The sequence below is a fragment of the Lepidochelys olivacea genome (genome assembly GCF_965140295.1).
Source record: "Lepidochelys olivacea isolate rLepOli2 genome assembly, chromosome: 10".
Taxonomy (NCBI): Eukaryota; Metazoa; Chordata; order Testudines; family Cheloniidae; genus Lepidochelys; species Lepidochelys olivacea.
In genome coordinates, this window is record NC_140420.1 from 64,620,944 (window position 1) to 64,637,596 (window position 16,653).

General features: G+C 41.6%; 1 protein-coding gene across 11 annotated transcripts in view; it reads left to right on the forward strand.

Moving 5' to 3' along the window:
- Nucleotides 1-16,653, forward strand: part of SEMA6D (semaphorin 6D) — a 276,200-nt gene that overhangs the window by 245,869 nt on the left and 13,678 nt on the right. For all 11 annotated transcript variants that reach the window (XM_084641684.1, XM_084641683.1, XM_084641689.1 and 8 more), the window contains 5 exons: nt 15,018-15,173; nt 15,526-15,637; nt 16,210-16,270; nt 16,361-16,423; nt 16,507-16,608. In XM_084641684.1, the coding sequence (XP_084497810.1) occupies nt 15,065-15,173; nt 15,526-15,637; nt 16,210-16,270; nt 16,361-16,423; nt 16,507-16,608 (447 nt within the window). In that variant the 5' untranslated portion in view covers nt 15,018-15,064. The remainder of the gene's footprint in view (nt 1-15,017; nt 15,174-15,525; nt 15,638-16,209; nt 16,271-16,360; nt 16,424-16,506; nt 16,609-16,653) is intronic.

Genomic DNA, 16,653 nt, shown 5'->3' on the forward strand with positions numbered 1-16,653 from the left:
AGGCCCTCCCATTGGTAGCATTCCCCTCAGAGTTTACAGTGCCATAAACCAAATGGTACTTATCTCACTTTTCTAAAAGCATCTCTGCATTAGGGCCTTATTGAGATTCACCTCCCCCGTATTGGCATGTGAAGATCCATAGTGTGCTCTGGTCCCTTTTCCCAAGGATGTTTTTTGGCACTGCAGTTAATCAGGCCCTAGGAATATCACCACATGGACAGACAGTGTTGCTGTTACCCCACTATGTACTGTGACACACAATAGTCATAGAGTCAGAAGAAAATTATCACACTCGTATGTGAAATCCTCCTTCAATCCTTCAGTCAAACACTACCCAGGGACCAGTGTGCCTGTGTGTGCTTTGGGTTGTTCTGGGAGGCTGCAAAGGAGAAAAAAATTATATATATATTTAAATTTCAAATGCCAGAATAAGATCCTAAGCATACATATAAAACTTCAGGATCGTATAAAACCTTAGCTGGTTTTGAAAACATTAAAGTATTTGTAAAGTAGCCATTACTCTGCCCATTATTGTAGGCTGTATTTTAAAAAAATTTTAAAGGGACACATCTTCCGTGCATGTCTCCACAGTTGAATAGCACACAATTAAATGGATGGGCATAAGATCTTACTCTCACCCTGGCTGCAGCAGGCTTGGGAATTTACAGAAGTGATGCTTTCAATGTCTAGGATCAGATAATCAGCAAACCAGTACAGAATCACTCTCCATTCCCTGAAGTTGGCTAAGTGCCAGGTTTTTTTTTTGCAAATATAGCTATTCTGTGTATTACCACCTGGAGAAAGGGCGCTGAGGTGAGAGGGGTAGGGATAAGAGTGTTAAAGTTCTCAACAGTGAGGGAACAATGTCCCCAGGCGCCTCATGAAAGGAGTAATAAGAAAAAAATCAGTTTACAGAGTTGAATGGTTTAGTTCAATTTGCGAAGATCTGCTTCTCCATGACACTTCCTTAAATCCAACACATGTGACTCAAAGATTAGTCATTTGTTTTTGCTGACTAAATCATATACTTTCATAATGTAAATGCTATGCAGATATTTTAGCAATACATATTTTGATTTAATGATAACCTAGGACAAGGATAATCAAATCACATGCTTCAGGGATTAATCTGATTCCCTGCAGAGGGTAGGATAGGAATTTTTGCTCTTTATACACAACTATACAAGTTTTTTCTAGGTGTGCAGTGAATGGTGTTTTCCTGAAGCATTAGGCTTTGCTCCCTGCCAAAGACAGGATACTGGACTGGATATAGCAGTGGCCTGCCATGGAAAAACTATGGCCATATATTTATTTCATTTTTTGCAGCATACATATAGTTGTTTCATGCAGTTATAGAGAGATATATATGCATGCATGTGTGTATTTTGTTTGGGTCAGCACGTGTGTATTCTGTTTGGGTCAGATGTACTTGTTCATTCACACAGCCCCAAATTAATCTCTGTGCTGGTGCTATTTGTAACACAACAGCTGAGGGGAGTGGTTTGTGCCTCCCCTATTCACGGTCTGCTGGGAGCTAGGAAGGATGGTGTAGTGGTCAGGGTGCTAGCTAAGAACTGAGAAGGTCCAGATTCAGTTCCCTTCTCTGCTACAGGCTTCCAGTGTGACCTTGCACAAATCACTTATCCTCTCTGCACCTCAGTTTCCCAATGGGTATAAGTTTCTCCCTACCTCACAAGTATGTTGTGAGGATACATACATTTAAGATTTGGAGATGTTCAGATACTACAATGATGTGGGTGATAGATATAAGAACCTAAGACAGCTGGTACACGCTAGCCCCATGTATAGGCTACAGCTGCCCTAAATTGTGCCCCTGTTGCAAAGAGACATTACAGTGATGCAAGAACACCTACCATTCCTCCTTCAGTCTCTGAAACCCCACCTTCTCCCACTGCAGGTGCCTCCTATTAGGGTGGAGAAGAGCTGGCTTTGCAGTTCCTGCAGATGGCCTTTTGCACCAGGACTATCCCGCAGTGGGTCACAGCACAATAATGAATCCCCCTCTCTCGTGGAGTGTGTGCGTGAGCATGTATATGATCCATTTGCAAATATACACTCACAGACAACAAAAGTAGCAAATGTAATAATGTGATCCAAATGTTCAGTGCTAGGCTAAAAAGAAATAGTTTTCTGCCATTATGTGAAAATCTAGCGTGACTGGAACAGAGTCTGCATTTGATTAGACAATTTAAAAAATGTAAGAGACTTTACACTTGAGGGCAATGCTGCAAAACAGTTGCACAGTACATGCTATAAAATTGGTTTGCCTTCACCAGATTTCCATGTTTTTATGCACTGTGTCTCAAATTATAAATATGAAATGTCACATGGTAAATTAATGCTTTTTGATGTCATAGAGTAAATAAAAGCAACAGGGTAAACAATTACACAAAAGTTTAAATAACCCATGAGACAGAAGAATATAATTCATAGTGCATTCTCTTCTCTAGCACAAGAGAAACATTCTGTACAACATTCTTTCCCCGTTGTAGTTAATCTTTAACACTCAACAAGATAATATGAAGAGTTAAGTTTAAGCTCCAGCTTTGTATACTTTTTCACGCCTGCATTTGCAAATGCAGTTGACTGGTCTGACAGAAGTGGCAGAGCACGTGTTTTGCATATCCCAATGGGTCAGTTTAGTGACCAACTATTAGATTAGTTCATAGAAGAGGCCAACAAATATTCAAAACAGTTGTTCACCCATTTTTACAGGCTAAATCAAGGGTGTGGGCAAAATTTGAGGCTGGCTAAAAATTCAGCCTTCAGTGTGTATACTAGTAACCCTGCTCCCAAGGTGCTTAGGAGGCTGTGACCTGTTTGTTGCCATAAATGATTCTTCTCTTTCCCTTCACCTTTTCTACCAGCCATTTACTTCCTCTTTGAAGTGCTGGCACTCCTGTGAGCCCATCCCAAAGCAGCACTCCCAACCAGCACCCTTCTAGCCAACAGCCATACCACGACCTTTCCACCAGCAGATGCCCTGACATCCAGCAGCTGCAGTATGTTCCATCAGCGCCACCACCCCAGCCAGGGTCAGCAATACAATGCAAGAGGTTTGGGATAGGGAAGAGGTGTGGAGGAGGATATTCTTCATGAAGCAAGATTCAGCGCTACATTGTCTGGGCCACGGGCTGTTAGACAACAGATATTCCTCCTCCACAGTGCAATTCTCTCACTCCTCAGCATCCTACTTTGGAGGGCACTTATGGGCGTCTTCAAATACCCTCCTTTCCATATCAGAACATCTCAGCCTCCTTCTCCTGCAGGCATACCCAACCCTCACTCATCCCTCATGTGCTGGCCCAAGGTGCTAGTGGGCAGTGCTGATACTTTTGGTAGTCCTAGGGAGTGCTGTTCACGGGAGGAGCCATTTTCTCCAGTGTTGAAAGATGGTAGTGCTCATGAAAGAGAGAAACTGATGATGCTGTAGCTGAATAAATTGCACCTTAGATCTACATTGTATCCTCACTTGCACACACTGGTTTATACCTGTCCCATAGCTCTCCTTATCAAGGACTGCTAACCATGCTGAAATGAATGGTGGTGTTGTAATATAAAATCAAGCACTATAGGTCTTGTATAAAAACAGTTATTTCTTTCACTTGTGACTCCCATTCACATTTGAAACTTAAGTCTCCAGCCATGAAAGGTATTAGTTCACTTTTGCTTCAGTCTTTTTGTTTGTTTTTAAATCTATATTAAAGCCTATATCTAATTGTATAAATATTTGCATCATCATTAGAGAGCGTGGAAACTCTTTAGATTTCAGTCTCAAAGAAACTGCACACCAAAAGACAGGCACCCATGGAAAACGCTGGGCAACTCTGACATCCATTTAAAAATCACAGGAACATGGAAGTTAACTCTTAATGCAGCTCATGAAACACAGGTTTATGAGCTGAAAAAAAAACAGAAAAAAGAAAAATACCTGAGTATCGATGGACCCTAAACTATTATCTTGCTGGTAGGATTGGTCCCTGCAGGTCTGGGCCAGAACACTGAGTAGAAGCTAGCATTTTTGTTGTCTTGGCTGCACCTGTTCTGGGAATAAATGGAAGACCTACATCTCCAGGGCTGGCAATATGACACTTTTTTAAAAACAAAGCAGCTACACACCAAAATCCACCCTTCATTTTCCTACCATACTGCTTGGGTGCTGTAACCAATACATTCGTCATATCAGAGAGCAGTCTCAGTCCAAGGCAAGCAGTTTAAATTAGTAAAATGTAGGTCTGTTAAGATGGTTAAGCAGAATACTCAAAAAGAACAGGAGTACTTGTGGCACCTGAGAGACTAACCAACTTATTTGAGCATAAGCTTTCGTGAGCTACAGCTCACTGTAGCTCACGAAAGCTTATGCTCAAATAAATTGGTTAGTCTCTGAGGTGCCACAAGTCCTCCTTTTCTTTTTGCGAATACAGACTAACACGGCTGCTACTCTGAAACCAATCAGAATAGTGCATAAGCAAATGTACCTTGCACTTTGTCACCAAGCTCAGGCTCTGGTAAACGTCAAAGGGAGTGAGTCCCACTGGAGCTATATAACATAGAGAACAGCTCTGGCAGCAGATACAGCTTCAAAACAAAGTTTGCTTTCTACTGTAGAACATGTGTACTGCCCTGGCAAAGGACAGAAAATAGAGTAACAAGTCAAAAACCAGCATAAAGAACGATAATTGAAGGGATCACATATGTTTTGGTCTACATCTTATTTCATTTTGTGCTGAAACTGCCTTGTTTGAGTAAATTTTGGTCACAAGAGAGTTCAGTCCTCAAAGTATGTCTAATCAACCTCTGAGCATTTGTATAAGTCACCCTAGCCCAGTGGCTCTCAACCTTTCCAGACTACTGTACCTCTTTCAGGAATCTGATTTGTTTTTTATTTGTTTTTGTATACCTCGTGTTTCACTTCGCTTAAAAACTACTTGCTTACAAAATCAGACATAAAAAGACAAAAGTGTCACAGCACACTATTACTGAAAAGAATGCTTTCTCATTTTTACACATAATTATAAAATAAATCAATTGGAATATAAATATTATACTTACATTTCAGTGTATACTATAGAGCAGTATAAACAAGTCATTGTATGAAATTTTAGTTTGTTCTGACTTTGCTAGTGCTTTTTATGTAGTCTCTTGCAAAAGTAGGCAAATAGCTAGATGAGTTGAGTACCCCCTGAAAGACTTCTATGCGTACACCTGGTTGAGAATCACTGCCCTAGCCATTTAGCAAGCATTCTATCATTTTCTTTTAGACTAAAGGGAGGTGTGCTCTCTCTGTAATGTTAAAAGCCTGCAAACAACTGAAGTGTAACTAAATACTATAAGCCAATTAAGATCAAACCTGTGATATTCAGTACTATGGTTTCATCACTTTAATATTAAACAATTTTTTACTTGGACATAGATCAAGAAGTGTTGATGCAGACACCATTAAACAAGTCAGGCAGTATCTTAAAGAGACAGATCTTCTATTTGCTGTTTCAGAATCAGTTAGTATCCTGGCTCCAAATACTAAATTTCTCCAGAAATTTTATAAAAATTGTCCCCACAAAAAAATATGAATGTGTGTGTATTTATTGCAGGATAAAACTGAGGAGCCATCATCTCAAAAGTGCATTTATATTGTTCATAGCTTAAACACATTTTCTTCAGTTCATTTTATGACTGATGTGTTTAATTCTACGCAGTCTTCAAGTAAGCTCAAGGGCAACAAGAATAGTGTCAGTATGTGACTTCGTATTGTAAGGCCAGAATATTCCCCTTCTCCACTCTTTATTTGATAGCCAAAATGGGCTAATGTTATCAAGCTTTTAAATATGGATTTACCATAGCACAGCCAACATGTGAGACTTAAATGTAGAATAAACACCCTGTGCCAAATGTTGCCCTCAGTAACATGCATGCAGAATCACTGAAGTCAATCCATGTTACAAGGAACACACATGAAAGAAATCCCATGGAAGAAACCAACTTTTGTCTACCTTCAGTAATTATACCTTAACTATACCAGTATAGTTAAATCAGTATAACCCTCCCTCTTGTGTGGACACACTTATACTAGTAAAAAGATGCCTTACATTGGTATCGCTGATTCACCTTCCTGTCTGACAAGTTGGTGTCTTGAATGGGATTTCTTGATACCGGTATAACTTTATCGGGGGGGGAGCAGAATCACACCCGCTATCAGACATAGTCATTCCAGTACAAAAATGTGTGTACAGACCAGACCTAAGATCAAAATTTGGCCCTTTGATTGTAAAATTAACCATAGTTAGCACTTACAGAGTTTTGCGTAAAACCATTTAAAGAGATTTGCATAAAAACTACTGAATATTTACACTGCTCCTGTGGTATAGGAAGTAAACATTATCATCCCCATTTCACAAAACAGGAAATAGAGACTTTGGGAGATTAACCATGGCCACAATGACACACCCAGGATTAAAACTCAGGAATTTCTGCCCCCCAGTCCTGTGCTCAGGCCGCTAGACTATACTGTTTTCATCTTTTAATTTGGAATCTATAGAATACAGTGTTTTCAAAGTTCATCTACAGATATATTGGGCCTGATTCGCCATTAGCCTGGACCTTGTTAGTCATTTACACCTGCCACAGAGGGTTTAAAACTCTACTATTCTGATTTAGTAACACGGTACACCCACTTCACACACCCACTGCACAAGGGTGCTGGGCAACAGAGAATCAGGTTTAACTTTAACATGTTTGGCTTTTAGCTGTTAGGACCTGGATCTAGTAAAAAGTTTCCAAAGTCCCTGAGAAGGATGGCCTGCCACAGAAGGCAACAACAAAAAATCCAACAACCCCAAACAAAAACCCCACCTTACTCCTTGGGAGTGAGCTACATTTCTTCTCCCCTGCACCCTACTACTTCAGTTTCTCAAGCTCTTCTGCCATCTCACCAGGGGCCATTTATCGCACACACACATAGGTTGAACATACAGTGAGAAATCCTGGCCCCACTGAAATCTGGCAAAAGTACCTTTGACTTCACTGGGGACAGGATTTCACTCATTGTCTTCCAGACAAAACTCATCTCCCAAAAAGCCATCCAGGAATATGCTCAGCAAGTCCCCTCAATACCATTGTCAAGAGCCTGATTACCATACTAGAATGCCACAGAAGTGGCTGTAGAATGCTGCATTAGGTGTACTCAGACTTCTAGAAAGAGTGTCCATTCCCCTTTGGAATGGGGAGCAGCATTCACAGTTGTGGAGCCCAAGAAACTTGTTGAGCATCCATGAGCCAGCAGCAACAGAGGCAAATTGGACCTGGAACAGACCTTTACATTTGCACTGTTATTGGAATGAACAAGTTTAAAGCTTTTTTCAAAAGGTGCACCCTCAAAAGTGTACGCGCATGCATCAGGACTTCAGAAAAGCACCTGCACACTCAATGACACACGCATACCTATTTGTACTCACAGGTATAGTCATATGTACGTGTTAGTTTCTCAAGGAACCTTCATTTGAAAATCTTGGTGCTTCTCAAACTTTGAACCAGCAGGCAAATTCCAGATTTATACAGAAGTGAGTCTTGAAACCTCAGGGGCTAGTTTAAAAAAAAACAAAACAAAACAACAAAACCCTGATGACTTTGCCAGACTAGAACCTAGTATTGAAGTGGTAGTAATCTGGTAATATGGTGCCCCACTTCAAAGACACACCATTTCTCCCGAAGAAATCCCTTTGCTGACCTCATAACACCTGGCTTTGTTCTGTGCTAAGTGCAGAAAGAAAGAAAGAAAATGGCAAAGTTTGACAAAGCCTCATTTAATACTTTTCATTATAGTAGCTTTTTTAACCCCCAAGTTTCATTTATTACTCAGTTTCATTTTTCCCTCCTAGAGGACATTTAAGGCTGATTAGTAGCTAGATTTGTTTCTTTCTAACCTGGCCTGAAGTGCATTTTCATTTACCTCCTCCCCCACATATCCCAGTCTGTGCTTGTGTAATTTATGAAATATTGGTAGTATAAAGAAATTTGGCTATGATTTTTAGAGGGAAACATTTGTCAGTTTGGTTTTAATCTATTTTATTTAATTATTGCCTCGCCACAGCTGGCTCACTTTCCCTTCCCCCATTTCCTTTTACATGGCAGAAACATGCAACAATGATTAATGGAATGTCACCCATAAATTGACAAAGTTTTGGGTAGATGAATGGATAAGGAACACAGACCTTTTCCCTGTTAAATGTGATTGTTTGAAGCCAGGCTCAACTTTTAAGGGAAATAGTATTGGATTCCCTCAATGAAGAAGTGAAAGGTGCAATCTCATTGAAGAATGACAGGAACTAGCCACAAATAGTCAGCTAAAGATTTGGGGCAATGTCTTGCTTTTTGCACAGCCAGCCCTTTACTGGCTGTGAAATAGCCAGTGAGGATTTCACCCAGGCCAGCTTCCTTTTTACAGGTGAAAGTTTGCACCAACAGACAACTATCCTTGTATTTTAGTACCTGCAAATTCTAGTTAAGGCACTGAACTGGAGCCCAGACGATCTAGGTTAAATTCCCATCTCCACAGACTTTATGTATGACCTTGGACAAGTCACCTGACATCTGGGGAAAATCTGACCGTAAAACCTAGTAGCTCCCATTGTTCTCAGAGGGGCTTATGGGCTGCTGAGCTCTTTGGAAAAATCTGCCCCTAGTTGTAGATGCTGAGCCTTTGTGAAAATTCTGGCTTTAATCTGTCATTGTTTCAACTCCCCCTCTGTGAAATGGGGCTAGAAATACTTTTGCTACCAATATTTGCAATTTACAATAAATTATAAGAGCAAAAACGTTGGTGCTACAATTAATAGGCAAAATTAATCAAAGACCAGTTTGAAGCCTGGCTGAAAAGAATCAGACCGAGGGAGCGTAACTGAGCTCTAAATTTTCTTCTGGGCAGATATTTCCAATAATTCATAATCAGGTGATTCTGGTGAAACAAATTCCTCAGCATTTCTATTTGTATAGTCCTCTGCAGACGTCCATTAACAGGGTTGAATGAGGTAAGAATTATGTGTGAGTTTCACAATAGCATATCTGTGTGCAACAGAAGTATTTACCTGGCTGGCAAAGCCTGTGTGCTGGTGGCGAGGTTGAGTACATTTTCTGTTCATCCCAGGAACAGTCTATCGTCAGGTTTTATTCCTTCCCGGCAGTCCTGATCTCAATCTGTTTGTGTCGAGGCTGCCAAAAGTGTGATAGTAGATCCAAATACCTTCACAAAGTGGCTGCCCTTTCCCTCCTACACAAATTGGAAGTGCGAGCTGATACTCATTTTCTTTCCATGCTTTTAATATACTGAGTAATAAAGAAACCTTTAACTCTACAATCACAGGTGACTGAGTCAAGCTTTCCCTGTTGGATCTCCTCCCTCTTCATGACAAAGATCTTTACATAGAAGTAGATGTGGGGGATGGATCAGTTGATGATTACCTGCTCTTTTCATTCCCTCTCGAGCACCTGAAATTGGCTACTGTTGGAAAACAGGTTACTGGGCTAGGTGGATCTTTGGTTTGACTCAGTATGGCCGTTCTCATCTTCCCCTGATAAGGGTTTGTGAGAGGCGAGGTTGGGTTAGAAGGGATTATCAAACATAAAAATTCCCAGCTTTTTACATTTGCATAAAGTTTCCATCTTTGGATCAATGCTCTCTGCCCAAGGAAAATTTAAATGTGGGTTTATTCATCTTTGTCCTGGAAAATTTCTATGTGGGGACTCGTCCACTAGCATTACACTTCTCTTTACCTCCTGGATTTTAATGTGTTACTGAGAAGACTGATTCTCACTTTGTTCATCCTTTAATTTTTTTTGGGGGCGGGGGGGGAGATGGAGGGGGTCTCTTCCTTTTAGCAAAGTTATTTTTTTAAATCGCTGTAATTTTTGACCAGCACACATGTAGCTGCCCTTTGTTCTTGACTGTCATTTTGTTTTTTTAATTTCTCTCAAGCCAAAAAAAGGCCCTGTCTCAAGTACTCTTCTTTGTGACAGAGATTACATCAAGGTTTCATGTGACCTTTGTTCAGACATTTTCCCTGATTGTTTTGGGTTGGGGGGCTGGGAGGAAGAAATTCTTCCTGTGTCTAATATGCCCACAATCCCAGAAGTGTCTCCATGGTAGATTGGGAATTCCAGAAATCTCAGAATGTGTTTATTTTGTGGAAGGGGCAAGGGCTCCAAAAATTCATGATGTGAGGCACATAGAATTGATGCATCTCCTGATCCATCCAGCTAGTGTATTTCTAAATCCTACTTGCCAAAAAAAGCTCTGTGGTTAGTTAGAATTGATGGCCCTTCCACTCACCCTAGGCCTCCTCCTGAGTCAATGGAGGCTTCAGGAGAGGAATTCTACAAGGTTCTTTACCAGTCATTTTGCCTTTGTATCAGTTGTGTTTGACCTACTACAGTTTGAGGTCTCTGATGCCTCTCCTCATTCTTTTCCTAGTCTTGAGAATAGGATCGGTATTCAAAGCTTGTAAGAGCCAGAGTTCTGTTTGCAGAAAGAAGAATGTATCTCAGAGCCACCAAGCTGCAGTATCTCACTCTGATGCATACTTGAACAAGAAGGAACTAACTTGACTAACATTATTAATTCCAGTTTGTTTAAGTGCATTCACTAGCAATTTAATGCTAGATGTTTCATCTGAGGAGGCTGTGTCAAGCCAAGGACGGTGTCAGGTATTGTTAGTGTTCATTAGTCACTGCTGCTTATCAATCTTGCCTAAGAGTGCGACCCATCAGTTCTGGACTGGTGGACTTGAGATGCAGAAGCATCATTAACAGTTAAAAATGTATCTTTTCCAGGTCACTGTGTAATGGATAGGACCTCATCTACACTTCCCATTGCCAAATACTACCTCCATCTATGCTGGTCTCACCTAGTCCAGCATGAGCTCACTCAGGTCAGCGGCCATATGCACTGAACAATCCTTGCACAGAACCAATATTGGGAGTGACACCAACTTTTCATCCTAAGCACCCTAACTTTCAGTAGCACTTACACACATTTTAACTGGTTTGCAGAAATATTAGGAATCAGGAGATTGGTTTTATTTTCCTAAAACAAATAATTTACTAGAATAAGTGATTTCCACAACTGCAGAACATAGTGTTTATGATTAAATCAATAGAGATTTGTACCTGCAACTCAAAACTGAACTCATGCTTTGGTAAGTTGCTATGAGGTATGGTACTGCAGTTGCCATGTTTCTAATATGAAATAAAACCTATGCCCAGACTATGTGTGGTCATTAAAAATCCTTGAGACATGTTTTCTTGCATCTTGCCCAAATTGCATTTCACTTGCCCTCAAAAGCATCATTGCATAGTGCTGGTACTGCATTTCCATGATGTATGTCATGATCTCAACACATACTGCACAATCTTTTGGGCGTCTCAGACTAAACAAGGTGCTACATAATCAGACGTGGAAAGATTAGATTTTTAATCGGTAAATATTGGGTAAAGATCAGTTTTGTTGGACATGACAAACCAATGAAAAAATATTTCCAGGGACGATAATCAAAATTTACAGAGAGACAAAGTAAGGAAAATGCTTCTTGAGAACTTGCAGAGTTTGATTTAAATAATTGACTTTGTGTATTTTGACATGATGTTCACATTTTGTGTTGTAATGGTTATAAAGCTTTAACTTTTTGAATCTTAGCGTCTACTGTCATTAAACAATTACTGTCTGACCCCCCCCCACTCATAATTTACCACAGCTCTGAAAACTTAAATTGAAAAAATTGAAAAAATGCTTAAAACCCATAATTTTGCATAACTGAACATTTAAATTGATAAAAATAAAAAATGATATTATACATGGGCCTTATCAAAATAAAAGTTGAATGCTGCCACGTCTGTACATAATTATCCGCATTATTTAGTTAGTTATAGAATTGGGTGGGGGAAATACATTCTCAGGGACTGATTCTCTCCATTGCTCTGCACATTGCACACCAATGCAAAGGAAGTGCCAAGTGGGTGACAAACACTACCAAATCAGAATGGTGCTCACCTTGCACACATGTAAATACAAGGGACACGGGAATATAGTGTCAGGCATTGAGGGCAAGAGTCTCAAAGAAACCTAGGTGGGGTCACTATGTAGCCAGCATCACCAAGCCTAACGTTTAGGTGCCTAGAAAACCCTGAAGTCACAAATCCTGAATCAGACTCCCTATACAACACATGGGGAGAGAGAGATGCCTGAGAACGGGATTCACAAAAACCCTCATGCTAGGCAGCTCCTCACCAATGGGAGGTGCCAAAGCAAGGGGTGTAACCTAAACCCCACGCCTCTCTTGCAGATAGGCACTGAATTCTAGACTGCAGGGAAGTGCTTCCTGACACTTGGGATTCTCAGCAGCAAACCCTCCTTTGCTGTTAGGTGCCTATGCCATTTCTGTAAAAAGCAGGCAATGGGAGGAGGCGCTCCCTCATAATTTTTAGCTACGTGGTTAGGCTGCTCTGGGTGAGGATCTCTTCCGCCTCCCCCAGTTCAAATCCCCCCTCAATCCTGGGTAGAAGGGATTTGAACTGAGATCTGCCACCTTTCACATGAGTGCTCCAGTCATGGCGCTATGCAATATTCTGATATGGGACTCCCTCATTCTGTCCCTCATTGAAGCTGTTCCACTGTGGATAATGAAAGAATCACTGGGGCCAGAGAGAGTGCATGAGAATTATTCTGGAGCATGGTGGTCACAGCGCTCACTTAAGAGACCCAGGGTCCGGTCTCCCTGCGCCACTGATTTGATTTATGCAAGTGGAACAGGTTTAACTGGAGCCGCTGAGACACTCCACATTAGACTATCCCATAGCTACTCCTGGGGGAATTGTGTGCCACTGCATGTGCGCAGAATTCATGTCCCCCACAGATTTTGTTGCTTTCCCTGCAGAAAATTGACTTTCTGACAGGGAAGCTGCAAGAGCAGTCACACACCGCTCCCTAGCTGCGCAGGTACATCGTTTCAGTAACCCAGAGCAGCTGGCAGAGAAGTAACTCACTGCAGAGCTGGGGACACCCCAACCAGTGGCTCCTACCCTGAGCCGGGATCAGCTGCTAGTCCTGTCTGGGCTGGAGGCAAGAGAGGATGGGACTTTCTCTTTCCTTGCAAGGAGTGGTTGGGGCTGTATCAGACCCCCTTCTCCCTCTCCATCCCCCGAAAACTCCCCCAGCAGCAGGAAGCTCAGCATCCTCCTCTGCTTCTTGGCCCATCGCTCCTCAGCTGTGGTGGGGAGGGATGACTGTACGGGGAACAGCTTCCCCATTTACCAAACCCCTGTGCAGCTGAACCCACCATACCCAGATACCCCTGACAAGCCTCACCTCGTACACCCAGAATGCCCCTAGCCCTCCATACCTGAATCCCACCCCACTGAACCTCAAACCCTGCATCTGGAGCCCCGCTGCATCCAGATCCCCTGCCTCCAGCCCGCCACCCACTGAGCTCCCTGCACTCAAACCCTCACACTGATGTCCCACCCCAAACTCCCACATCCAGACCCCCCCCGACACCACTGACCCCAACGAGCTGCACCCAGACCCCCATCCCACCCAGCCTCACTCCCCCCAAGCCTCCCCCCCCCGAGACCTCCCACACCCAGACCCCTCTGCTGAGTCCCAACCACCTTCACCTGGAGAGTCCCATTGCCCCTGCATCTGGAACCCCCCCCGCCCCCAACGAATCCTCTCACCCCCACAGCTGGATTCCCCCCCACATTGAGCCCCTCCACACTTGGATCCTGCCTGGTTGAACCTGCCTGCCTCACACCTGGTGCAGAGGGGCAGGGCCCTAGGGTGTTTCTGGGACAGGTCCAGGCCTTGTGCTGTATCAGGGTCGGGTGCAGCCTCACCGCTGAGTCTGTGTCCCAGGGGGGTAGGGCTGCAGGATGATCTCTGACCTGCATGCAGCCAGTGGCCTGTGCTCCCCGCTGCCATGCTGGAGCCTTTGCATTTATTTATTGACAAATAAAACTTGCAGAATTTTAAAATATTGTGTTCAGGGTAGGGCACTCACCTGAGAGATGGCAGATCCCAGTTCAAATTACATCTTCCCCTCAGGCAGACTTGAACCAGGGGTCTCCCACATCCCAGGTAGGTACCCTAATTATTGGTCTCAAAGCTATGAAGGAGCTCCTCCAGATTCCCATAGGGCCCAATCCACTGGCAAGGTCTGAGCACGCTTACTAGATCAGGCCCATAAGTCAGTTAGGTGTTCCTCTGCTTATCTGTCCCGGGTTCATGCATCACCCTGGGGCTTATGCATCTGGACACCTGGTGTGGAGCTGCTGTGTGCGTGCTCAAAGGAAGAAACACAGAGGGCCTAGGGAGCTTTTATTGCAAAACTTTAGGTGCCGATCGAGTTTAGATGCCTACAGGCGTTGAGTGGGGGTTTTCTGAATCTCGGCTGGGGCCTGATTCTGGGATTTAAGTGCCTAAAGTGGTAGTCCTTTTGTGAATCTAACCCTAAGAATATTAGACTTAGATTTAAGTTTGTTTTAAATCTAAATGCTGGCTTGGGAGAAACAATGAGAAACAATGTGTCTCTTGATGTTAATAGATAAAATTTAGGTAGTTTATGGGATAGGATTTTGTTGGCTGACATTTGGTAATGGGGGAAGGGAAAGAGATAGCAGTTTAATTAAAATTCTAATCCCAACTTTAACAATGTTCTCACCAAGTCAGTAGCCTGCATGTCTCCTTGTGATTTAGCTAGGATAACATTCATCGGCTGCCTCTAAAATATCTCTAAATGTGACTAAAAATTAGCAAACATCAATACGGTTCAGAAAAGCTTTAGTCAACATTGTCACATAGCAGTTTTTCCGGCAACATACACAAAGGGGCCTTTCATAAATACTAGTTTACTCCACCACTACTAACATTAAAAAAAAAAATCACTCTGCAATAAGAAGTCACTTCTATTGTCCTGTAATATTGAAACCTCCATTGCCATATTTCTGTTTTACAGGTAATTAAACAGTATTACCAAGAAGCTGGTGCTATTTTTCCCCAGCCATGAGGCTGCTTCTACTTTGTGCTTGTCTGATGCTATTGACTGTGTCCTGGTGCCTAGCTGTCAGCTTTCCTGAAGACGCTGACCCTATTAATGTTGTTGACTACCATTGTAAGTAATCAGCAAATTGCTTGCCTTTAAAACACTACACAGTTGTTTTGGTTCATTGAAATTTTAATTAATTAATATCTAGACAAGTAAAAATGTTTATTCTTTTGCAATTCACCAAATTTATTTACTGGCTCTTACTCCTTTAAAAAAAGCAATCAGAAATACTGCGACAATTTCAGTAAAAAGAATATTTGCTGACATTGGCTAGCTTTTATTCATTCATATTCAAGACATTACCTGAGGAATTTAGTTTAAACCCTTCTACACCTAGTATATACAGCTAATCAATGCTGTATATTGATTCTTTAGCTCTATAATCCTGAGTGATGGGACAGCCCATTTTTACTTGCAGATTCAAGGCAATATCCAGTATTTAAAGGACGCCCTTCAGGCAATGAATCTCAACACAGGCTGGACTTTCAACTGATGTTGAAAATTCGAGACACACTTTATATCGCTGGCAGGTAATTTTCCTGTAGTCAGTTCATTAGATTTAAATTCTTTTTTTTCCTAGGTATGCGTTAATGTGGGCAATTTATTAAAAAAATAATCTGCAGAATTAGAATTGGGGGGGAAACCTCCCAGAGAAATAAACAGTATCTATGCCCCAGGTATAAAAATTGGATTTGAAGGCCAAAGGCAGCAGTATGTTGCTGCGTTATGCTAAACCATTTTCCTTCTTTTACATTACAGCCGTGATTAAAACATATCCTGATCACTTTAAACATGGAATGATACTTCAGGGATATAGGAAAAGAGTCTAAAACTTTTGAATGTTGACACACTGAGCTGGGCTTGGACAATAAATATATGACAGATAAGAGCTGAATAGCTGAAAAACACAGCTGCTATCTAAAACCATTACTGTAATAGGAACCAAAAATGTCCAGTATTTACTCAGAAAATCAATAAAGGCTTCAAAATATAGTCTTTGTCTAGCAAGTCTCCTAAAAAGTAGATCTATAATAAAAAACATGCATACATCCAACGTATTCATGCATTCACTTGATGCGTCTTATGCCCTTGTTTCCAATAGGGATCAAGTTTATACAGTAAACTTAAATGAAGTTCCCAAGGCAGAAGTTACTCCAAGCAAAGTGAGTAGATGTAAGGAAAGTGATTTGATTTTTTTTTAAGGAATTTTCAAGTCAAGAAGTAAACTTTTTTATTTCATTTGATTTAAACAGAAATTAACCTGGAGATCGAGACAGCAGGACAGAGAGAACTGTGCCATGAAAGGCAAACACAAAGTATGTTTATCATATACAGAGAAAGTAATACTACTAAGTGCAGGCATGAGATCTGTTCTTAATACACGTTTTTCTTCTTTCAGGATGAATGCCATAACTTTATTAAAGTCTTTGTTCCCAGAAATGATGAGATGGTGTTTGTCTGTGGTACAAATGCATTTAACCCCATGTGCAGATACTACTGGGTAAGCACATTCAATAATATGCAATTAATCTGTTGTTTTATAGGT